The 25,675-nt window shown below is 49.3% G+C and overlaps 1 protein-coding gene across 1 annotated transcript in view; it reads right to left on the bottom strand.

Moving 5' to 3' along the window:
• BCAS3 (BCAS3 microtubule associated cell migration factor) overlaps window positions 1-25,675 on the bottom strand; it is a 655,707-nt gene that overhangs the window by 558,691 nt on the left and 71,341 nt on the right. Inside the window, exons 6-8 of the mRNA XM_048519361.1 lie at window positions 1,457-1,650; window positions 1,138-1,228; window positions 227-561 (exon numbers count right to left, since the gene is read on the bottom strand). Coding sequence (XP_048375318.1) covers window positions 227-561; window positions 1,138-1,228; window positions 1,457-1,650 — 620 coding nt within the window. The remainder of the gene's footprint in view (window positions 1-226; window positions 562-1,137; window positions 1,229-1,456; window positions 1,651-25,675) is intronic.

The following is a 25,675-nucleotide window of genomic DNA, read 5'->3' as shown; positions in this document are numbered from 1 at the left end:
CGGTCATCTATTTCCTAGTGCAGCGGGACTCCTGGTGGCCCTGCAATGAGGTTTAAATATCTCGGTGAAGGCTCCAGCTCCAGTAGGGGTTCAGCTCTCCCTTCTGGATTTGAGGAACCGGCGTAGAACGGGTTCTCGCTGGTGACTTTTCCCGCCTCTATCGTAATTTGTGTCTTCCTTACTCCGCTGGAACGAGGGACGCAGGAGATCTAACATGGGGACTTACATCGCTGGGCAATTGTCTGCGACCGGTTACCGGTGATCGGATTTCTGCCCGCTGTGATGGGATTACAAACCTCGATGCAACCTGTCACGGAGACGGGCTCGACACCATGCGGCAACCCAGGAGTCCATTGAACGCATTCCTGACTCAGATTTTGCGATGCTCCTAAGGATCCGCTGGTGGCACAGCACTGGGGCCCGTCCGAAGACCACCGCGAAACCGGATCATAATTGGACAGAGGTAGTATCCGCATTCGCTTCCCATCGGAACCCCAGATCCCTTTGACTGCGCAGGTGCTGCACCTGAGATGCCTGTGGATACCGGCGGGCAACGACGCCCTGCTCAGGGATTAGAAGAGTCCGGAGGAAAGCTTCCGGCACTCCTTATCCGACCATCTCTCCCACCTAAAGAGAGCTGATGGAGGAGGTGGGGTCGTGACTTCGGCGAGCTCAAAGCATGGGCCCCGTGGAACGGAAAGACATGAGGAACCAGGAGCAGCCGGAAAAGATGCGAAAGCCTGCAAAGAGACCGGAACAGCAGCCAAAGAAATCCAACTCGAATTGACCCGCCAAAGACGCTGCAACGGCAATATGTGCGTGAACCTATCAGCGTCCATGATAAAGTCCCGGAATACCCAAACTGACTTCATAGCGCCAGACCAAAGCGTCAGGCCGTGACGCGAAAGCGGAAGTGAACCGCGCAGTTGTTCAATCCAGACAACTGGCCAAACGGAATCCAGAGAAGGTGCAGCGCACCGAGGACACGGCGAGAGAGAGCTGGTCGCCTTTGGAGAGGTGGAACTGAAGAAGCAGCAGCAGCCTGCGACAAACCGCTGGAGTCTACGCCATCACTGGTACAGCCGCCAGAGTGGGCGACGCTGCCGGGTCCTGCCACCTTCCAAGGACCGTTCCCACCAGAACGCCAGCGGCACCCGCTGGCACTCCACCTCCACCGGACGCCCCAGCAACGCTACCTCAACCTGGCGCGAATCCTGGCGCGAACTCGCTAAGCGGGCCAGCGGGCCGAGAGGGGATATTACAGACCCTGCAATACTCCGCCCGCTTCGATGGGACCCGCCCAAACTTCCCTACCATCTTGCAACCTCGGCGCCCACATGGAGGACTTCCTCATGACGCATTGCCCGCCCGAGCCAAAAATACGGGACACCGGCTCAGTCCTGGATGGGCGGCAGCCACTGGTTTGTGACTCTTTGAACCTGCAGACAGAAGATACTCGTGACGGTGCCCGCTCCTCCAAGCTCGGCGGCTCGGTTTCCGCGATCCGCTGCTGTTCCGCTATCCCGACCATCACCAACAGCGGCGCAAACCGCCTCGCTGCGAATTTGCCCGCACTCGCGCAGCGCTGCTCGACTCCTCCTGAGGCCTGAGCGATGAAATGCAATACTTCTCGGATGCTGTCGACGCAAGCTGCGCGGAAACCGGTGTTTTAATTCGATCCCCACTATCGCTGCATTGATCGAATTAGATCCCAGGTATGCCTCGCTTTGAATACGCTGCGTCGGGGCCGCCTACCAAAACCCGCCACTACTTACCAATTAATTCACCACCAAGCCGCTCCCAGCCAGCCTTTACCGGCATTCACCTCCAGCCGCCGCCGACTGGGATTGTAGGTCTTTACTATGGAGGACCAGGTCATCTGGGTCAGCCAACCGTCCAAAACAGAAGCCAACCGCCCGCCGGCGTATTCCCATCCGCCAAGCCGCCACGCGAACTTCCCCAACAGGCTCGCTTGCTGCAGTTATCGGCTAATTCGAGGAGGGGAAGCAGCTGTTGCCTTTTCTTCAGCCCCAGCGGGACATGGGCTCCCCACTCCAGACGCTGTGAGTGAAGGTAGCCCCATTACAATCCAGCGCTTGGCCAAACTCCGCCATATGTTTCCATGAGCTCCCGCGCCCTTTGTGGATTCTGCTGCCCCATTGCTTAATGCGGCTCCCCAGGTGGCGGAGGAACCAGGGCTTGCACCAAGTCCCCTTGGCTAAAGTCGGCGTATCATTCTACCCCAAATGGATCGCAGTCTTCGGGAGCCGGCGGTCACCGTCTAAACGAACTGCCTCCGCGCCTCGACCATTGGGGAGAAAATTAGTTTTATTCCTTGGCTTGCGGCCAAACACCTGGAGAAGTCAGCGCCGCTATGGTTGCTGCTGCATGAACCAAAATTCATTTGGAAAGCGAGCGATCCTTAGGGAATTCACTGACCTCTCCGCGAACACATGAATTGGGGAAACTCAAGCCTTGACACACACCCCCCTGGTTTCACTCAGCTTATTGTTCGCCATTCCTACTCGTATCTGACCGGGCTTACCAAGATTGGCCAGAGTATTTCAGGAGCAAGAATGCGATCAGTTGCCACCCTGCTAGAGACACTGACTGCAAAATCGTGAATACAGCCAGGCGAACTGCCCAAAGGTAGAATCACCCATGAGTCCTAATGAGGAGAAGGAACTTCGTGGCTTTAGACAAGAACCCGCCGGTTCATACGCATGGCTACCAAACACAATACATGCTGCCCTGTATTGTTTGTAAAAAAGAAAGATGGGCCCTGCATGCCTAAAATAGACAATGAGGGACTCCAATGCAGTCTCCTGTCCAATAAATACGTCTTTGCTCTTTAATCAAGGAATCCCTTTAGACGCATTGTGCGGGACGATCTTTACTAAGTTGGACTTGAGAGAAGCTTACTACAGGGTCAGAATTATGAAGGCGAACACTTGACTGCATTTAACACGTAGCTTGGACAGTTTGAATACTTAATAATGCCATTCGGTTAAGTGGGCCCCGAGCTTTGGCGGCCCTTATCAACGAAGTTCTCCATGATTTATTGTACAAGGAGTAGTTGTACTCAGATGACGCTTTAATTTAGATGATGGTTCAAGAACCATGGAGGAGCATACGTTGGTTCGGGAAGTATTGAAACGCTACTCAACAACCCTCTCGCCAAACTTCGAAATGCTGTTTCCACCCAAACCTCTATTGACTATTTTAGGTTACTGATCCGCCCGAGGGCCTAAAATGGATCCTGCGACGATTGATGCAGTCCTCCAAATGGCCTGCCCCCTACCAACCGGTAAAGGAGTTTCTCCAATCTTTCTGGTTTTGCTAATTTCTATCGCGGACTTTATAAATTCCACCAGCTGAACTGACTCTCCCACTCACAGACCTCTTACGCGACGGCGTAAAGATCCACTGGCTACAAACCTGGGCCCCTTTCCTGCCTAAAGAATGTCAGACAGCCTTCAGCTTTAAATCTGCTTTTACTACCGAATCCTATCCTGAAGCGCTAATCTCTGATCCAGATCTCCATTTGTGTTTACCGGGATGCCTCGACAAAGCCAGCTTTGGGGCAGCCCTACAGGTCAGCGATGATAGCCATTCCGCGGTGCTTATTTATCAAAGAAATTCTCCGGTGCTGAGTCAACTGACTGTAGGGATAAAGAGACTGGCGCTACCTGTGCGCAGCACTTCCACTTGGCGCCACTGGCTGGAAGGCTAAACACCCTTTCAAGTTTGGTCGATCACAAGAACTGGTCAGCCTTCACCCTCAAGATGTCCGGCAACTTCGCTGGGCCGATTTTGAACATCTGGAGAGCCGCAGGTTCCCTACCCCTGCACTAGACCCTATGGAAGTCCCTCCCCTCCACAGACCCCCCACCCTCCTCTGGTTGCACCCTCAAAATCTCCAAGTATTTCCCAACCCTGAGCTGGCAACTCTACCTACTTCTGTCTCACACAAGGGCCCATCGTCAGGAAAGGAAGGGAATACGAACGTAGGCGGTTTTGAAACTCATCATGGTAAAAAAAAAGGTGGGATATAAAACCCTGCTCTTCTTCTTCCCCATGCCTAGCAAGGCCGGAATACATTACTTGTATGTAGGGAGCAGCAGGGGCGTAGTGGGTAAGAGCAGTGGCTAAGAGCAGGTGCACTCTGATCTGGAGGAACCGGGTTTGATTCCCTGCTCTGCCGCTTGAGCTGTGGAGGCTTATCTGGGGAATTCAGATTAGCCTGGGCACTCCCACACACGCCAGCTGGGTGACCTTGGGCTAGTCACAGCTTCTCGGAGTTCTCTCAGCCCCACCCACCTCACAGGGTGTTTGTTGTGAGGGGGGAAGGGCAAGGAGATTGTAAGCCCCTTTGAGTCTGCTACAGGAGAGAAAGGGGGGTATGAATCCAAACTCTTCTTCTTCTTCTTCTTCTTCTTCTTCTTCTTGTATTAGTAAAAATTGAGAATGTTATGTACAGTACAGTAACCTTTATTAGGCATCAAAAGAGATACACCAGATAAAATGAGAGAACTGGGAGGGATGTCGAACATAATATATACAAACACAATAGATACAGAGAGGAAAGCCCAGAGGATTATTTCAGAGTATTAATCGAGAAATTAGCCACCATTTCCAATAGCAAGGATCCTGATGATTCAGGAGATATTTCAGCGTGGAGTTAGGTGGGCAAGGGCCTGCCAAAATTGGAGCCTTAAGGGAAAAACTGGGGCTAAAGAGAATGCTATGCTAAATGCAGGAGACCATACCCATTTGCTTTATTTGCAAAATATTTACACCATTGCTGGATTCAGCTTCTGCGAGGTAGAATTTCAAGGTTTTTAGCAGTGATCCTGGCTACAGTGATTTCCTTGAAGTTGTTTAGAAATTGTGACTTTTTGATCTGTATTGTATTGTATTTGTATTGTAGCAGCAGTGGCGTAGGAGGTTAAGAGCTCGTGTATCTAATCTGGAGGAACCGGGTTTGATTCCCCGCTCTGCCGCCTGAGCTGTGGAGGCTTACCTGGGGAATTCAGATTAGCCTGGGCACTCCCATATACACGCCAGCTGGGTGACCTTGGGCTAGTCACAGCTTCTCGGAGCTCTCTCAGCCCCACCCACCTCACAGGGTGTTTGTTGTGAGGGGGGAAGGGCAAGGAGATTGTAAGCCCCTTTGAGTCTCCTGCAGGAGAGAAAGGGGGGATATAAATCCAAAACTACTCCTCCTCCTCCTCTTCCTCTTCTTCTTCAGAAAGGATTTTTTAGGTCACATGTAGCAGCTTCAGGTGGACCTGACACCGAACGAGCAACCAACGCAGTATCTTTTACCACTGGTGTAAAATGAGAACTGTGACTAACGTCGGACAGTAAATGAACCACAATGTATTTTAGCAGCTTAGGTTTCTGGATTGTCTTCAAGGGAAGCCCACGTTGAGTGCACTGCACTGCAACAGTGCAGCCTCAGCATGGATCAGAGTGGTCGTATCAGTGAACTAAAGATAGGGGCCCATTTCTGTACCAATATGCAGGGAGTGGGGTGTGTTTTTAGCTTCTCCGTGATTCTGCCTTTCCATTAGAGCAGCAAGATTGAACAACACTCCCAGACTCTTGAATGTAGCCAAGCCAAAGACAACTGTATCCTATCAAAAGTGGTCCAAGGTTCCAGAAACTTACTCTTACCGACTAGCACAGGGGTCTGCAACCTGCGGCTCTCCAGGTGTTCATGGACTACAAATCCCATCAGCCCCTGCCAGCATGGCCAATTGGCCAAACTGGCAGGGGCTGATGAGAACTGTAGTCCATGGACATCTGGAGAGCCGCAGGTTGCAGACCCCTGGACTAGCATGGCCTTAAATCTCATCTGGATTGACATGGGCTTGATCTTCTTGGGACTGCTTTCCTTCATGCTCCAAACGGCCACCCATTAAATAAAGATTGAGGGACTGGAGCACCTTCCTTATGAGGAGAGGCTGCAACGTTTGGGACTCTTTAGTTTGGAGAGGAGACATCTGAGGGGGGATATGATTGAAGTCTATAAATTAGGCATGGGGTAGAAAATGTTGACAGAGAGAAATTTTTCTCTCTTTCTCACCATACTAGAACCAGGGGGCATCCATTGAAAATGCTGGGGGGAAGAATTAGGACTAATGAAAGGAAACACTTCTTCACGCAACGTCTGATTGGTGTTTGGAATAGGCTGCCACAGGAGGTGGTGATGGCCACTAACCCGGATAGCTTTAAAAGGGGCTTGGACAGATTTATGGAGGAGAAGTCGATTTATGGCTACCAATCTTGATCCTCCTTAATCTGAGATTGCAAATACCTTAACAGTCCAGGTGCTCGGGAGCAGCAGCCGCAGCAGGCCATTGCTTTCACCTCCTGCCTGTGAGCTCCCAAAGGCACCTGGTGGGCCACTGCGAGTAGCAGAGAGCTGGACTAGATGGACTCTGGTCTGATCCAGCTGGCTTGTTCTTATGTTCTTATGTTCTTAATTGCAGGGTAGGAGAATAGAGGAATTAAGAACTACGATGTCACATCGCACATTTTAATTTTCTAGACATTCTTTGGGGTGTGGCAGAAGAGAAGACGCGGGGCTGCTATTTCAGCTGGACCCACACACAGCCTCCCGAACGTTCAGTTTCGGCCTCGGTGTTTTGACACATGGACAGCAGGATGTTGGGCGGCCGAGGGTCTTGAGATTCCCCTGCAAATCACACACATCGCTGGGATGGATATTCCTATCTTAACGGACAAACAGCTGAGCCGGCAGCTGCTCGTGCCATTCAAGCACAAAGAACCCACAGTCAGCTTTAACAAACGCCTTATTTGCTTCAACAACAACCAAAATCATATGCAGCACGGGCCACTTTTATCATTTTAATATAAATAAGGTTCCCCAGCTGTTCCTTCAGAAAAAGCCAGCTTGCTCTCAACAGTCAGAGCATAAAGCACAGCCAAGGAGACTAAAGGGGTGGAGCAAGGGGGAACTGCGCCCAGGCCATGCCTACATCCCCTGCCCCTGCCACACCCCCGCCCCGCACTGGCATGCCCCCGGAACGCTATGTCCCGGAACAGCCCCCGCCACGCCCCCGCACGTGCCCAGTGCATTGTGCCCCACCCCGCCCCCTTGGTGCTATGCCACTGCACCACCTTCCCCAAAAATGAGCTGTGTGCGCAGAGAACAAAACATTCTGAAGAAATGCTCTCTGGCAATTTTTAAATGATTGTACTGAAGGCAGTGGTGAGATCCAAAATTTTTAGTAACAGGTTCCCATCGTGGTGGGATTCAAACTGTGGCATAGCACCAATGGGGCTGGGCGGGGGCGGGCATTCCGGGGGCGGGGGCGGGCATTCCGGGGGCGGGGCATTCCTGGGCGGAGCTGTGGCAAGGATGCAGCCACTGCGCCGGTCCTTGGGCGGGAAATGAATGCACGCAGGCGCAGGCTGCCACACACGCCGGTGCACCTCCTGCCAAACTGCTTCAAGTTCTGCGCGCTACTGCAGAGAGGAGGGGCATAACTAAGGCAAAAATCACGTGGCAAAATCACACATTAGTAACCCCCTCTCAGCACACACAAATAATTAGTCACCTACTCTCGGGAACCTGTGAGAACCTGCTGGATCCCACCTCTGATGTCCTTCCATACCCACCATAGTCTTCCTCAGGACCTTGGGAAAGAAGAAGGCAAAGAGGCAGGGTACAACAGGAACAGAAGCGCCACCTGCTCTTCCTTTGTAGAAGCAGAAGACTCCAGAGGATCTGGTCCCTGCTGCTCCTCAGAAGGAGGACTCAGTTAAAAGAACTGATCCTAATGACTGCACACGGGTGTGCCTGGAGGGGAAACCAGCCACTTAAGCTTCTGGTGAGACCAAGATCAGTTTGGGATCAACATGTCTGCATGCTAGTGGACAATCATGCCTTGGAACTGGGCACCTGAGAAAATGGCGCCTGATCTTTGCCCAGACCAGGACTCTGCTTACTGGATTCTCCCCACAACACCTTGTGAGACAGGTGGGGATGAGAGAGCTCTGAACAAACTGTGACTGTCCCAAGGTCACCCAGCAGGCTTCATGTGGAGGAGGGGGGAAACAAATCCAGTTTGCCAGATAAGTGTCCGCCGCTCATGTGGAGGAGGGGGGAATCAAACTTGGTTCTCCAGATTTGAGTCGGCCATTCTTATCCACTACCCCAAGTTGTTCTCTGCCCCACCTGGTAAGCGGGATAACCCTACACTGAAAGTGTCTTGCCCAAGGACACTCATAATCCGAGAACTAGTTGTGGCATTTAGCAGAGCCATGGGTCTCTGGGACTTCGTCTGGGACTCTTTAGTTTGGAGAGGAGACGTCTGAGGGGGGATATGATTGAAGTCTATAAAATTATGCATGGGGTAGAAAATGTCAACACAGAGAAATTTTTCTCTCTTTCTCACAATACTAGAACCAGGGGGCATCCATTGAAAATGCTGGGGGGAAGAATTAGGACTAATAAAAGGAAACACTTCTTCACGCAACGTGTGATTGGTGTTTGGAATATGCTGCCACAGGAGGGGGTGATGGCCACTAACCTGGATAGTTTTAAAAAGGGCTTGGACAGATTTATGGAGGAGAAGTCGATCTATGGCTACCAATCTTGATCCTCCTTGATCTCAGATTGCAAATGTCTTAGTAGACCAGGTGCTCAGGAGCAGCAGAAGCAGAAGGCCATTGCTTTCACATCCTGCCTGTGAGCTCCCAGAGGCACCTGGTGGGCCACTGCGAGTAGCAGAGTGCTGGACTAGATGGACTCTGGTCTGATCCAGCAGGCTCTTTCTTATGTTCTTAAGGCCATTGCTTTCACATCCTGCCTGTGAGCTCCCAAAGGCACCTGGTGGGCCACTGCGAGTAGCAGAGTGCTGGACTAGATGGACTCTGGTCTGATCCAGCAGGCTCTTTCTTATGTTCTTAAGGCCATTGCTTTCACATCCTGCCTGTGAGCTCCCAAAGGCACCTGGTGGGCCACTGCGAGTAGCAGAGTGCTGGACTAGATGGACTCTGGTCTGATCCAACAGGCTCTTTCTTATGTTCTTAAGGCCATTGCTTTCACATCCTGCCTGTGAGCTCCCAAAGGCACCTGGTGGGCCACTGCGAGTAGCAGAGTGCTGGACTAGATGGACTCTGGTCTGATCCAGCAGGCTTGTTCTTATGTTCTTATGTTCTTATGTTCGTATCTTGCACAGTTGCATAGACAGTCCAAAATGAGACGGAAAGAACAATCCCAAATGAGGGTGAGCAATTGTGCAGGAAGAGAGCGAAGCCTCAATCACGCAGCAAACCCACTGCGTAGCTTATTCAATCAGCAGCTACATTTGAAACTGGCCAGTCTCCACCGGTCAGACAGGAAATCGTACCGCTACGCAGCAATCTGGCTCTCAGAGACAGCCGCCCGTCTGCGTCGCCACGAGGACCCTGGGAAACCACGGCGCTGAGATGTACTTGAAAAGGCTAAAAGCAAAAAATGGTGACCCAGCCGAAGACCAGTTGGATCGAAACTGTCAGAGCTTCGGCCGCTGACTCTGAAAATCCTAGACGAGTAAGTTTGGTTTTGGTTTTAAGGATTTTTTAAAAATATGCAAAAATGAGGAAACATCTGAATATAGCATTGCCAAACCTAGGGTACAATCTTAAATTAAGAAGAAGAAGAAGAGTTTGGATTTATATCCACCCTTTCTCTCCTGCAGGAGACTCAAAGGGGCTGACAATCTCCTTGCCCTTCCCCCCCTCACAACAAACACCCTGTGAGGTGGGTGGGGCTGAGAGAGCTCCGAGAAGCTGTGACTAGCCCAAGGTCACCCAGCTGGCGTGTGTGGGAGTGCCTAGGCTAATCTGAATTCCCCAGATAAGCCTCCACAGCTCAGGCGGCAGAGCGGGGAATCAAACCCGGTTCCTCCAGATTAGATACACGAGCTCTTAACCTCCTAAGCACTTTCGAACCCCAGGGATTTCAAAGGCAAGTCAAGAGGAGTTTTGAGCCTTTTCCCACTGACTGAAACATACTTAGTTTTCAGAGGAAGACGCACAATAAACATGTAGATTTTCATTTCTGGAGCCAATGACGTAGGTAAGGGGGGGGGTTTCCTCGGGTTCAACCCCCCCCCCCCATTTACATGTCCAAACCCCCCATTTACATGTCCCCGTTTGTGAGTTCTTCGTATTTTTTAGTGTTTTTTTGGTTTTTGGCCTGGAGGGGGCACTGTTTTTAGGCTAGCAGCACCAAAATTTCAGGGTTTTTTTGGGAGACTCTCCTGATGATACCACCCAGTTTTGGTGAGGTTTGGTTCACGGGGTGCAAAGTTATGGACTCCCAAAGGGGGTGCCTCATCCCCCATTGTTTCCAATGGAAGCTAATAGAAGATGGGGTGACACCTTTGAGGGTCCATAACTTTGGACCCCCTGACCAAAACTTCACCAAACCTGGGTGGTATCATCAGAAGAGTTTCCTAAAGATACCTTGAAAGTTTGGTGCTGCTAGCTTAACAATTGCACCCCTGACAGCAGACACCCCCCAAATTTCCCCAGATTCTCCTTTTAAATCCACCCCCTTCGGCATGGATTTAAAGGGAGAATCTGAGGTCCCCAGTTTAAACATTGAAAGTGATACTGTTATGGGGTGGGGGATAATCCACCCCCAAACAGCATCACTTTCAATATTGTTTTAACTGGGGACCTCAGATTCTCCCTTTAAGGTGGATTTAAAAGGAGAATCTGGGCTCCCTAGTTTAAACACCATTGAAAGTGATGCTGTTTGGGGGTGGATTCCAGCATCACAGTGGCCACCAATGGGGGAGGGGGGTGCAAAGTTCAGATTTTGCACCGGGCTGCATTTTTCCTAGCCACACCTCTGCCTGGAGGGAAGGGCAGAAGAGACTTCCGGCTGCCGTCCCTGGCCTCGGAGAGCTGCTTTTATAAGCACTTAGGGTGGGGTGGGGCTTGGGTCGGCGTGGCCACACCCCCAGGACCCCAACACCCCCCCATAAAAATCTATACCTACATCACTGTCTGGAGCTTAAAGACTCAGGATAGAGCTATTATGTTTTTAACGAAGCTTTCCTGCAGGGAGCTGAAGAGCGTGCCCTTGGCTCTCCCTTTCCTCCATTTTATCCTCACGATCACTCTGTAGTGTAGATAAGGTTGAAAAAATGACCCACTTGGCTAAGGGTCACTTAGTGAGTTTCATGGCTGAATGGAGATTTGGACCCAGCTCTTCCTAGTCCTAGAGTGACAATCCAATCACTTTCCCATGCTGGCTCTCACGAATGAATGAATGAATGAATGAATGAATGAATGAATGAATGAATGAATGAATATAAAAGGATAAGAAGAATAAAACAGTACATACACACCATAAAGTATCATTTACATTTGCTTATCTCCAAAAGAACATTTGCAAGATGTTCACTGTATATGGCAGTGGTGGCAAACCTATGGCACAGGTGCCAGAGGTGGCACTCAGAGCCCTCTCTGTGGGCATGCGCACACAGAGTCGCTCTCCCCACACACACATCTAGTCTGGCCTGGGCCACTGGGCTCGATTATTAGCATTAAACCTAAGACCTAGTTTTGGGGAAGCAGTATAGGTAACCCTGTTAAGCTCTGTTAAACCCCACTGATTTTCATGCAAAGAACTAAAGCACTTTATCTGGGAGTAAGCTCGATTGCTGGCAATGGGGCTTGCTTCTGAGTAAACCCTCCTAGGGTCGTGATCCATTGGAAGAGTTGCACAGTTGCTTCAAAGCAAAGCCACCAACTACCACCAAGCTTACTTCCGAGTAACGCACGCCTCGGAGCCAACCGTTTTTTCTAAACTAAAACCTCAGTATACAGGTTAAATTGCTGTGTTGGCACTTTGTAATAAATAAGTGGGTTTTGAGTTGCAATTTGGGCACTCGGTCTTGGAGAGGTTCACCATCACTGGATCAGAGTTACTTAAACGTTTTGAGATTACAATCGAATTGTCAGATCCAGTGGGATCAGTAATCAGTAAAGAAATACAGTTAGCATATTTTCCCCTAGCTCCTTCAGTCCTATGGCAATGAAGAAGGAAGTGGGCTACTGACTCAATCTGGCCGGATTTACAGGGACAAAGCCTTTGAGCTTTATCAAGTTTGTTAAATCTCCCAGTGAGAAAGGCTGACGGCATGACATCGAAGCTGGCTCTTGCTATACCATGCCGGCTGTAGCAGTAATATTAATCAGATGAATTATGAACAAAATAAAATGTTACATGGGAAATGTAAACACTCTCGCAAGCCCTGAAAATCACTACACGAGAAAGAGCTGGCCCTTTTGCTAATTGACAGAAAGACTCCTGTTCAGGGTTGTCGATTCCAAATTTGGAAATACCCGGAGATTTCGTGGATGGAGCCCGTGCAGTGTGGGGTTTGGAGGAGAGCTCAGCAGCGTATAGTGGCACAGAGTCCACCGTCCAAAGCAGCCATTTTTTCCAGAAGAACTGATCTCTATAGGCTGGTGTTAAGTTGTAATCTGGGAGAGGGGGAAGTCTTATTCCTGGGGTGTTGTGTGTGCCTGGAGGGGAAACCAGCCACTTAAGCTTCCGGTGAAACCACCGGAGATGCCAGCCACAGATGATCCTCTGAAGATGCCAGCCACAGATGCAAGCGAAACATCAGGAGAGAATGCTACTAGAACACGGCCATACAGCCCGGAAACCACACAACACCCCAGTGATTCTGGTCGTGAAAGCCTTTGACAATACAATCTTACCCCTGCTTGCATCTGCCTCTAATTCTACATTTTTGGATCCCACCACTGGAATAGAGTGAATTGTTTGACTACAGGGGGGGCGGGGATATTTGGGGAACATCGGCAAGAAGTTTTGCGCGGGATCTTCAGATTCGCCTTTGCTAACCTTTTGCTTCGAAATAAAGACTTTAGAGCAAATCTACAGTTTTTTTCCGGACCCGGGGTCTGACACTAATGAACCAAGGCGTGGCAACAGTACAAGGTTGCCAGCCAATACATATTGTTGGTCCATGTTTTCACATACAAAAGGACAGAGGACACACACTGCATAAATACACAGCCCATCACTGCTGAAATCTGTGCCATGTGGGTGTCAGGTTCGCCCGTAAGGGACCCGCTTGTCGTTCCATCCTTTCCAGCCATGGATCCGAGTACGGGTCAAACTGTGAGATTCAGCTTAATGTCAGGCTCTCGAACGTGGAAATAACAGAGACCGTAGGAAAGTCCTAAAGCAGTTTATTTCTACAACGCGTAGAGTAACAGAGAAAGCTGAATCTAAGCTCTCCCGCTTAGATCCAGAGATTATATCCTTCAATCCCCCCCCCATTTGATTCCCACCAAATGTGTTTCACAAAGTGTATAACATTTGCACTACAGAGCTTTAAGAAACCTGGGAACGTTCGCACCTTCCCGCAGGAGGGCTGGCGCCAGGGAATTGCCAGGGAGGGGAGAGGGAAACAGGAAAGCATTTACAGGAAACATTTGCAATTTTTACACAGCAAGACATCTGGGCATTGACAGGTTTGGTCCTGACAGTGGGCACCGTTTCTCACTGACGTGTAAAGGGCAAGCTGGCATTCCAGCCTCAGCCAGCTTCATTTGAAAAAGAATCCAGCATATGACCTGCTTTCCACTCCAGTGGGACAAGTCACATGTCAGCCGATACCCCCACCATCTCATCCCATTTTGCATTACTTAATCTACACAGATAAACAATTGTTTTAATATAGACTAAGAGATTATAAATATATATATATATTGGATTTTCATATCCCCTCAGAGAGCTTCATCCTAAATCCACTACATTTCCCCTCCCCTGTTCCCCCTTTTCTAGGGTTGAACTCGCATCACGGGTTCTAAATTAGCCAAATGCTAAGCAAAATGACGCCGTTCCGCAGATGGCTGATGGGAGCGGGATCAGAGGTGAGGATTAATCCAGGAAATAAAGATTAATTTCCTTCACCGCTATCACCACCCAATTTTCATTATATCCAAGGGTAGTCCTCTTAACAAGCAAAATGCTGGTTTCCGAAGCGCCACGATGTCTAATCCAACCTTGTGGGCAGCGTTTGCCACACCCGGTGCCTGACAGATCAAACCGTGCACAAAAAGAATGAAGTCTATGATCAAACCGAATCTGAACAGGTCGAACACACACCTGGAAAAATGCTAAAATGTCAAATGACTCCCAGGTGCTCATGCCCAGCAGCAGACACGTCCTTTGGGCAAACAAGGCGGCTACAGGCTGACCATTTGACAGCACAGAAGGAGAGCAAGATGGGTTTTGCTCGTCAACAAGTTCTCTGGGTTAAAGGAAGGAAAGAACTGGGAGTTCTGTGGCAAAGAGATACAAGGATCTGGCCCTCTTATGGCATCTGATTCCATAAACCAAGAGGAGGAGGAGGAGGAGGAGGAGGAGGAGGAGGAGGAGGAGGAGGAGGAGGAGTTTGGATTTATATCCCCCCTTTTTCTCCTGCAAGGAGACTCAAAGGGGCTTACAATCTCCTTGCCCTTCCCCGCTCACAACAAACACCCTGTGAGGTGGGTCGGGCTGAGAGAGCTCAGAAGAACTGTGATTAGCCCAAGGCAAGCTGACCAGACGCCCCGCTTTTGGCGGGACAGTTCCCCTTCAAACAACTTGTTATTTAAATTGTCCCAATTTTTGGGAGGCTGCCGCACTGCCTTCTGGGGCACAAGGCAGTGCGGCAGCCTCCCGTGCACGCAGCTGCAGGAGCACGGGCGGGAAACGGCAAGCTCCAGAAGGCAGTGCGCGCGCGCGCGGCCGCCTACCCCCTGTCCCGGTTCACAAAGGTGACCATCTGGTCACCTTAGCCCAAGGTCACACAGCTGGTGTGTGTTTCTCCTGCCCGATCCCCTGAACTCGGACAGCCATCCCTAAGAGTCAAGACTGTCCCCATAGCTTCACTTTTCCATTAAACCCAACTGTCCTACTTTGACCCACTTAAGCAGTCCTTCCCAACAAACATTATTTACACGCAGCAAGCGTGTGCATGGAAAAGATGTTCTAAAAAGCAAAAACAAACAGAGAGAACATCTAAATTGGCTGATGCATCAAAAACGGGTGCAAGTTTTGTCTTCCCAGCATGAAGGCACAAAACAACATGCATCTGGTTAACAGGGAAATCCAGCCAGTTCAGGAAGTTTAGCTCATGCCTCCCGAGAACGAGAGAGGGTGGGCTTGTGGTTGACCGTGGAATGGGACACCCTGTTCATTTCCGCTACAAAGACCTCTATGGGGCAAAGGCAAGAATTCCAGCTCAATGGAACTCTGCAGCCAGCCAATCAGATCGAAGATTACAGTTCGTTCTGTAAACAAACACGCCGCTATAATGAAGAGACTAAAGGAACCCAGGAAGAAACCTCTACTTACATTCTGAACAGGATTAAAAAAACAAAACAAAAAGCAACAGCCACCGAACAAACAAGGCTGCAATCCGCACATCAAGAGGGACAACCGCACGCCGCATGGTTTAATAGAAAGTTGTGGGGTTGCTGAAAAGTTTGCAGCCCTAAAAGCTGGCTCCAGCTCATCCCAAAAGACTTCAATCGGCAGCCAAACTTTTTACCAAGCAAGCACAGAAGACGAAACACAGCAATTCTGCCGGGCCATTTAAAGATGTTAAGAGGCCCGGCTGGCCCGCGTCTCGGACGGTCTGCCAAGGAGCATAAGTTACAAATCAATTTTTAAAAATGCTTCCCATGCCGGATTTCAGCACAATTTTCAAAAGGCCATTATTTCTGTCAGGAGCATTTGAGAAATGCATCCAGAAGACTGGGAAGGTTTAGATAGATTCCCGCTGGGCGATTTTCAGGGTAAAAGGGTTTTGCATTTGTGAGCAAAAGGTGATAGAGAAAAAAGTGACAATTGGAAAAAAAATAATCCTTTTCCTTCAGACCTTGGCAACAATCAGACAAAAAGATCGTTCTCTCTGCCAAGATAAGTAGAACCATTCTGCAGCGCACAGGATTCTGGGACATGTTCATAGGGCTGTGGTGGCGAACCTATGGCACTCCAGATGTTCATGGACTACAATTCTCATCAGCCCCTGCCAGCATGGCCAATTGACCATGCTGGCAGGGGCTGATGCGAATTGTATCCCATGAACATGTGGAGTGCCAAAGGTTCGCCACCACTGTCATAGCGCCTACAAACCTATGGGACCGTGGTGGCAAATCTATGGCATTCCAAATGTTCATGGACTACAATTCCCATAAGCCCCTGCCAGCATGGCCAATTGACCATGCTGGCAGGGGCTGATGCGAATTGTAGCCCGTGAACATCTGGAGTGCCAAAGGTTCACCACCACTGTCATAGGGCCTACAATCCTATAGGACCGTGGTGGCAAATCTATGGCACTACAAATGTTCATGGACTACAATTCCCATAAGCCCCTGCCAGAATGGCCAATTGACCATGCAGGCAGGGGCTGATGCGAATTGTAGCCCATGAACATCTGGAGCACCACAGGTTGGCCACCCGTGCCCTACGGCATTGGTATGGAGCAGTGGTTGAGAGTGGCCGACTCAAATCTGGAGAACTGAGTTTGATTCCCCACTCCTCCACATGAGGGGTGAACTCTTATCTGGCAAACTAGAATTGTTCCCCTGCTTCTCCACATGCAGCCTGCTGGGTGACCTTGGGCCAGTCACAGTTCTCTCAGAACTCTCTCAGCCCCACCTACCTCACTAGGTGTCTGTTGTGGGGAAAGGAGGGGAAGGAGTTTGTAAGCCACTTCGAGTTTCTTTCAAAGCAGAGCATAAATCCAAACTCTTCCTCTTCTCTTCTCTATCTTGCAGAGGTCCCTTCGCTCCTGGAATGCTGAGTATAAAGCAGAGTATAAATCCAAACTGTTCCTCTTCTCTTCTATATCTTGCAGAGGTCCCTTCGCTCCTGGAATGCTGCCCTCCACAGGCTCCGGATCCAAAATCTCCCGGAATTTCCCAACCCAGAGGTGACGATCCAAGGTCAGTCAAATAAAAAAAACATTACACAGACTTTGTTCTTGTTTTCAGAATTACCCAGCCTTTCTTGCCCTAGCCTTGCTAATTGTGATATATAAGGCCATTAGTTATGTGACGTTAACGAAATTCTGGGGGAAATGCTCGATGTTTTCTTGTGTGCGTTTACAATCCCGCCCGCGCTGCAGCCGTTCGTGTATGTTTATGAACCTGACTTTGGTGACTGCTAAAGGACAGGGCTGGCTGGAACCTAACATAGTATTACCAAGTGTGTTCAAGTACCATTTTCTCAGCGCTTTTGCATCTGTGGAAAACAAGAGCCTGAGGATCTCTTTCATTACATACTCTCCTGTCCTTTATATTCAGAAATAAGGAAAAGGTTTTTGGAGCCAATACTACCTAGGACAGTGGTGGCGAACCTTTGGCACTCCAGATGTTGTGGACTACAATTCCCATCAGCCCCTTCCAGCATGGCCAATTGGCCATGCTGGAAGGGGGTAATGGGAATTGTAGTCCATAACATCTGGAGTGCCAAAGGTTAGCCACCACAGACCTAGGACAGCTTTTTTGTCTGATGATGAGAAACTGATTTTCTTATTATCTGATATTGATTCCTATGTTTCTTACAAGATGGCTCTCTTTGCCCTGGCGGCTAGGAAATTACGAGCAAAGTACTTAAAGCGCTGTTTGAACTGATGTTCCAAAGTACTGGAGGTTAACTTAGACTAGCTGAAGAAGCTGCAAAAACATCTGACGTGGAAAGTATTCGATGGGGCATTTTAATTTAGAGATTGCGAATACAAATAATTTATATTTTAATGTAAAACTAAGTTATTGTTTTAATTTAAACTATTGTTTTAACCAAGTTACTGTTTTAACTGCATGTATCTCTGTATGGTTATAGCCAATGGCTCAAACAATAAAGACTTGACTTGACTTGAACTACCAAGTGTGTTGTTATTGCTGTCGTTTAACCTTGCACAACAGAGATCCTTGAAAAGCAAACCAGGAAAAAGATAGCCCCAATTAAAAGCAAAAGAAAAAAAACCCAGGGAGAGAAAGACGAGCGGGCTCTCCAGTCTGTCACGTTGATTTATAACAGCTATTCCAAAAGGCAGACAAAAACACACAGATGCAAACAATTACACTATTTTGGTAGGCAACAAGTGAGGTGGGTGGTAACTGAGAAAATTTTGAAGGGCGGGGAGGGGGAAACCCCAACCCTTTTGCAATATTCCAGGGGCTTCGCCACCCCCTTCTCCCTTAAGTCACCCCCATCACACAACAAACGCCGGCCACATCAGAGGCTTTCCAGGGCCCGGAGGGCCGCTTTGATTCCAGACTGCTCCAAGGCATTAGCCGGGACGTAATTAGGGTAAAAAGTTCAACCCCAGTTCCATGTCTGCAGAGCTGCCAGGAATAAGATTTCCTCCCATTCGCCCCCTTCTACTGTATCCCACCCCCAAGTCTGACAAAACCCATATTGGAAACACATTTATCTTGGTGGAATTTGCTCTTTTCCTAATAAATGGGATCGCATTTATATCGGTGATGAGTGCAGAGCAAAGGTTTTTAAACAGCTGCCCTGGGGCCAGAACAACGGCCTCGCACATGGCACTCAGAATCAGCACTGCCTCCCCCTCCCCCCCAGGAGGTGGGTTCATCTGGCGAAATGGAACACTTGGGCGGGCGGGCAGTTTCAGTTCTCTTCTGGGGAGAAAGGCCAGACAGCACAGTGCTGGGCAGCGGTCACTTAGTAAAAGGTCAAATCGCAGACGGTGGCTCCCGTTATGTACTTCAGGACAGAACCCTTGGGAGCATTTCGCCTCGTTTCTGCCGTCCGGAATCCCACACCAAAAGTCTCATCAGCTGATATCTAACACTGAATCCTTGGTGTATTCTTGAGCTTGTTTGGAGGTTCTAGCAGGGGAGCGCAGGTATCGTATACCCTTGACCGAAGGACGGTACACTTCTATCTGGGATGGTCGTCCTCTTCCACCGAGCGCGCAGCTTCGGGAGGGACGCACGTGGAGCGGTGAGGGAGGTAGGGGACACCTGCCTAGCCAGCCAGATCAGCCGAATCAACCCTGGCGATCAATGGGGTGACAGATGTCGCAGCCAGATCGCCCTCACATCCAATCCTTGGTGAATTCTTAATTGGCACCAAAGGAAAGAGGAATGTGCAGAACATACTTCTCATGAATATTTCTATGTTATCTAAATGGAAAATGCCAGCAGGTCAGACCCTTTCTGTTGAGCTCCAGTGCTCAACAGTGGATGACCAGAGTATGGTACTGTAACTATCATTTCAAGGCAGGTGACCCCTTCACCCAATCACCAACAGCTTCACTGGGCTCTGTGCAGGGGCGGAGCAAGGGGGAACTGCGCCCAGGGCACGCATGCACCCTGCGCCCCTGCCGAGGCACCGCCCATCCCCACCCCGGAACGCCCTGGCCATGCCCCTGCCACAGAGCCGCCCGGGGCATTGCGCCCCCCTGCCCCGTTGGCGCTACGCCACTGGCTCTGTGCAGCTAAGGACTCTTGCCTGGGTCCTCAGTTTGAGTGACAGACCAGTCCAGCCAGAAGATATTGAGCCCTCAGACTGCCTGTCTCTGCATACTCGCTCAGCTGGCTAGCTTCCTGCTTGTTAACTGACTGAGCCAGCCCACCTAGAAAATGCCAGCGCTGACAGTTCATGGCATTTATCCACAAAAGCTACAAGCTTTCCAGATCTATTTCCCTGCCTTCCTGAACATACTCAATTCCATGAAGATCTCGCGGAAGATGCATTACCGAAGGCTTTCGTGGCAGGAATCAACCGGCTGTTGTGAGGTTTCTGGGCTATGTGTTTGCACTCCTACTGTTTTGCCCAGATCTCTGGCTGGCATCTTCAGAGGCATGTCACAGTAAGATGTGCCACAGAGAAACACACTGTGACATGCCTTAGAACAGGGGTCTGCACCCCACAGCTCTGGAGCCGCATGCGGCTCTTTCAGCCTTATACTGCGGCTCGGCGTGGCCTGGAGGTCGGAGGGTAGCGTGGGCGTGTCCCTGCAGCCCTCCAGAGCAGCGCTGGAAGGAGAGGCGAGTGGAGGGGCCGAACCAGAGGCGGCTCCACATGGAGCCGGCTCAGTAGATCTTCAGGGCTGTGGAAAACGGATCCAAATGGCTCTTTGGGGGGTAAAGGTTGGCGACCCCTGCCTCAGAAGATGCCAGCCATACACGCAGGGGAAATGTCAACAGCAAAAACTGCCAAACCCCGGCCACACAGCCCAGAAATTCCACAGCAGACATCTGGGAGAAGGCTTATCAGGCATTTGGGCATATGCCTACTGCGGTTTAGAGCACCCCAGCCATATTTCACATGAATTAATGAATCGCTGCCAGAGATAGGAAGTCATCACTTTTAATCTATCACTGTAGATCAGGGGTCTTCAAACTATGGCCCTCCAGATGTTCATGGACTACAATTCCCATCAGCCCCTGCCAGCATGGCCAAGTGGTAGGACTCATGGGAATTGTAGTCTTTGAACATCTGGAGGGCCATAGTTTGAAGGCCCCTGATGTAGATCTATGGATGACGATATTACCTTACATCTACTCAAAGATAACTACGTTTCCAACTGGCCCAAGGTAATTATCAACAAAATCAAATTCCCCCACCACACCCCCGCACCGGCACATGCCCGTCACACACACCCCACCCCCTTTGCGCTACCCCACTGGTCTCACCAGACGTTTTTTCCTATCTTTCACTCACTCCTTCCAAGATGGGCCCTACAGACTTGGCTAGGCTTCCAAGTGCTTCAAATATTTTTGCCATGCTGCTAATGCCCGTCTTGCTGTGAGCCGTCGGGAACCTTTCAAATTCCAAAAAGCTTTTCAGTCGCTTCGGAATGCTTAACCGCGGTAATTTCTCCAGCCTTCCCAACCACCCCAACAAGATGCCTTGGTTTATAGCGGAGGCAAAGGGACTGAGATACCAGCATACCGGCACTTCCTGTTTATTTACATTTATGGCCCCTCCCGTCCCAAGAGAGTAGGGATCATTCCCACATCACTTAAAGCACACACCCCAATAATTCCAGCTGCAGGCATTTTATTAAATCTATGCATTCAAAATCATTTTAAAAGATCCCTTTTTCTCTTCCTGCTGTACTTGAACCACAGATGAAAACGTCTGAAAGCAAATGGAACCTGCGGTCTGAATCAGCCGCTGCTTTATGTTTTAATTGGGTTGCTTCCAGTAACCCCAAGCAGACGTGCACACCCGCACACAAATTCCCCTATAGGTCCCCAAAGAGCATTTAATATCGGAGAAAGGGGGCAAGTTTTAATTTAAGGCTATTTTTAGGCACTGTTAATAGACTGGGGTGGGGGGGAAAGAATACTGAAAGAGCTTGAGATGGTGGAAGATCACATCCCACAACGTGTGAGACATTTCGCAAATGTTTAACCGTGCCCACGTTTGGTCGTTCCATAAGAGCATCCTTGTTAATCTACTGCAGCAAAATAAAATATTCTTGAAGGATGTCGCTGGACTTCTGACTACATTTATTTCAGTCTGAACTTTGGTGGGTCACAGTTCACTGAATTCAGCCTTTTCCCAGGAGGTATTTTTAATCAAGTTATGATCCAACGTTGGGCCACGGTTTCATTCATAAAGAAAAATGTACTGCTGTGTGAAATAAAGAAGCATATTTTGCCATTCATCATAACATATACAAAAGCCAAAGGAATAGTAACGCAAATGTAAAATTCAAATGAACTTCGGTACCCCCAAAATGCTATGCCAGAACATACATCATCCATGGTCTTTGCCTGGGTGTGACACGCACGTCTGCTCCTTTATGCTGTTATGTAGGTTTTTATGCCATCTTGCTTGTAACTGGTTTTAATGTTTATACTTTTTGTATTGTTTTTATATAATTGTGTTCCTTTATTATGATTACGTATGTCAACTTCCTTGAGTCCCTTGGGAGACTGGCAAGGTAAAAATGTAAAAGACAGACAGACAGCACCAAATTCATTACGGTCCATCAGTTCATGAGATGGTAATCTCATACTGACAGAGCAAATCATTGAATTGTTGAAGGCTCTCATGGCCGGAATCACTGGGGTGCTGTGTGGTTTCCAGGCTGTGTGACCGTGTTCTAGTAGCATTTTCTCCTGACATTTCGCCTGCATCTGTGGCTGGCATCTTCAGAGGATCCTCTGAAGATGCAGGTGAAACGTCACAAGAAAATGCTACTAGAACCCGGCCATACAGCTCGGAAACCACACAAAACCCCGACCACAAAATGTGCGGGATTGAGGTGAAGCATACACTGGAGAAACCAACACAAGCAAAAACAAGCTATTCCCAGGCTACAATGAACACAAATGTGATAAGTGCAAAAACTCTAAACTTATTCAATATAAACGCATGTCTGTAGAAGGGCAGAAAATGCAAACTCATGGGGAAAATCAGGCTCAAGAATGAGCTTGTCGTTTCTGCACTTTTGCAGGCCCATGTGCACATCTCTATATATAAATAGCGAACAGTGACTTTGTTAGTCACGCCCTAACGCTGAAATGGCTGGACGGATAGCCTCCAAATTTTCACAGGACGTCCCTCCCTGTTGTGGGCAGGTAATCAGACCTTCAAATTGCCAAAAGTCAATACCTGAGCCAGGTAAAACGTCTTTTTCCTGGCGCACCAGGCCATGAAGCTGGCTGTGTTTAACTGTCACCCCTAGAATGTTCGTGCAGCCTGTCTGTCTGTGGCCTGAGGGCTTGGTATGCCCTTAGAATGTTTGCGCAGATGGGCAGAGATGAGCAGTGAAAACAGTAAATAGGTAATACTGGTAGGTAATACGAGTGGAAGTGAAACACATACACACTTTGCTGTGTGAGACATCAGGTGGGATTCCCCACACACACACACATGCAGGTAACTTTCACTGTCTGTGCCTCACCCACTGCTACCCCACAACACACATATTCTCATACACATCCAGCTCATCCTCACACACCTCACTCTGCCCGCCCTCACATCCAACCACCACTTGCCCACTTCCTCACCCATATTCGCCACAGCTCTCTTTTACTAAAAGCGAGCTGGAGTTTGCCTTTTTCTTCTAAGAAAATCCGCAGGGTGGGGGCGAACCAACACTACTGGCTCCGCTTCTTTTGCACGTGGCCCTTTAAGAACCCAGGGAGCTGGCCTCGATCTGAGCGCCTCACCACCGTGCCTCTGCTGCCTGACTGGGATAGCCTGCTTGCCCCAGTTCTGCCTTACTCAAGCCAGGACTGTGCGTGTCAACCAGCCTCGTGGACAGCGGGATTCGCACTCTGGACAGTTACCTTATACTAAAAAAACAAGACACCACCATATAACAATGTGAATTGAAGAGGGATTCTATTTGACCACCCCAAAAGGCTATGCTGGGGATCATTGGACCTGCATGGACATCCGTGTGGGTTGCAGACTGTGATGAGAAGGACAATTGCCACAGCAACGCGTGGCCAGGCCCTGCTAATTTACATTAAATATGTCCAGCACTTTCTGCACTTACCACATTTGTGATCATGGTACTGTAGCCTGGGCATAGCTTGTTTTTGCTTGTGCTGGTTTTTCCAGGGGTTAAGGTGATACATAACTTGGCCAGCCCAATCCAGACCCTTGGGTGGCCCGGGACAACACCAGTGTAATGCTGCCCCACCACCTCCAGAGGGCCTTCTGGCGGCACAGGGAGGGAAGAAAAGTAAAAAAAACCTCCCTGCCATTGGTCCAAGGCCTGGTCCGCGGCAGACTTCCCCAGCTCCACCCCTGGGAATGCCCCCGTCTCACCCCTGCTGAACTAATGGAGCTGGCTATGGCGCAGTAGAAGTGCTCAGCGCCATGTCCACGAATCCCAGAGGGGTGCAGTAGCTGCCTGTCAGTGTGTTTGACTCTTCACCAGGGTGAGTGCCCAGGGAAGGACAAATCCACCAGCGCAGCCCTGTGCCACCTCCATGGGACAATTCAGCCCTCCCCCCCCAAAAAATGGTTTAACCTCATGCTGCTCTAGGAGACGTTAACATGGGACTTGGCTGATGCAGCACTCTGGTTCAATACACAGAAAAGTGTATTAGAGAATACATGTAACTAACAATGATAAGTTTAATTATGTAATAATGCTCTATTTTCACTGTAAGGTAGCTAGCAGTTAGGTAATTCCTCTGTTAATGCATTGAAAATTCTACGGCAAGGAGGAGAAGTCTCCTACATATTTTAATTTATTCATTATCTTTCCATATTTTTTCCTTTCTCTTTTTCTTTTCCTCTCCCTTTTTTTCTTCTTCTTTATAATAAGTTAAGAAATGTTCAAGAAACTAAAGGATGACCCTTCGGGGTTCCAATATACTATATGTACTCTGTAGGAATGAGATATACAGCATTATAGCACTAGATTTGCTTGCCAATTTAAGGTACGACAAGGGCATGCTTGTTCATACCCTATTATGTTCTTAGTGTGTTTATTTTTATTGTTTGTCTATGTCTCTTTTTAAACAATAAAACATTTATTACAAAAATACACAGAAAAGTCAGACCAGGTCCAACAAAACCAACGACTCCCTCGCCCTGAGGACGCTTCCTTCCACACCTGGAGATGGGTGAGTCAGCATCCAAGAGGATTTGATAGCTGCCAGGCACGATCGATTCCCTTCTCCTGCGCGAACCTAAGAGCAGTTCTCCTGTCTATTACTTCCAAGTCATTTCATAGCTGTTCCACCCAAAATAAGACCTACCCTGAAAATAACCCCTAGCCTGATTTTTCAGGATTTTTGGAGGATGCTTGAAATATAACCCTACTCCAAAAATAAGCCCTAGTTACAGATTCCCCGGCACAGCTGATCTGGTCACGTGGGGGGCACAAAATCATGGGGGGGAAAATAAGACATCCCCTGAAAATAAGCCCTAACGCAGTGATGGCGAATCTATGGCACGGGTGCCAGAGGTGGCACTCGGAGCCCTCTCTGTGGGCACGCGCACACAGAGTTTGTCATGTGGGGGGCAGAAAATCACACACACACCCCCACACACACATCTAGGCTGGCCTGGGCCACTGAGCACGACATGCATGCACCGCAGTGAGCAGGAAGGACTTAGCTGGCGGGCCAGGTGCCTGTGCCCCGGGTGGCTGCTGCCCAAGGGGGGGGCACAAAGGAGGCAGAGATGCTAGAGAGGCACAGAGCAGTGTGCGCGGGACTTGCTGGAGGCTAGAGCAGGCTGGTCCCTGCTCGAGTGGGTGGGGCAGAGGAAGAGGGAGCCAACTGATTTTTTATAAACTAAAACCTCAGCATTCAGGTTAAATTGTCGGGTTGGCACTTTGCGATAAATAAGTGGGGTTCGGGTTGCAATGTTTGCACTTGGTTTCAAAAAGGTTCGCCATCACTGCCCTAACGCATCTTCTGGAGCAAAAATTAATATAAGACCCTGTCTTATTTTCGGGGAAACGCGGTAGATAGTTTTTAAAAAGAAAAGGAAAACATTAACCATCACAGATTCTTGACAACTGAATACCAGCCAGAGCCCGCCGTCAAGACTCACTGCTGCTAGCTGGCCTGCGGTGAAATAGGAGTGGACTCATATTAAACATAATATGTGTGCGCGTTAGACTGATGAAAGGTAGTAATAAAGTTCCGCTGTAAA

The sequence above is a fragment of the Sphaerodactylus townsendi genome, linkage group LG16, assembly GCF_021028975.2.
Source record: "Sphaerodactylus townsendi isolate TG3544 linkage group LG16, MPM_Stown_v2.3, whole genome shotgun sequence".
Classification (NCBI taxonomy): domain Eukaryota; kingdom Metazoa; phylum Chordata; class Lepidosauria; order Squamata; family Sphaerodactylidae; genus Sphaerodactylus; species Sphaerodactylus townsendi.
This window is presented reverse-complemented; position numbering and strand designations above follow the sequence as displayed.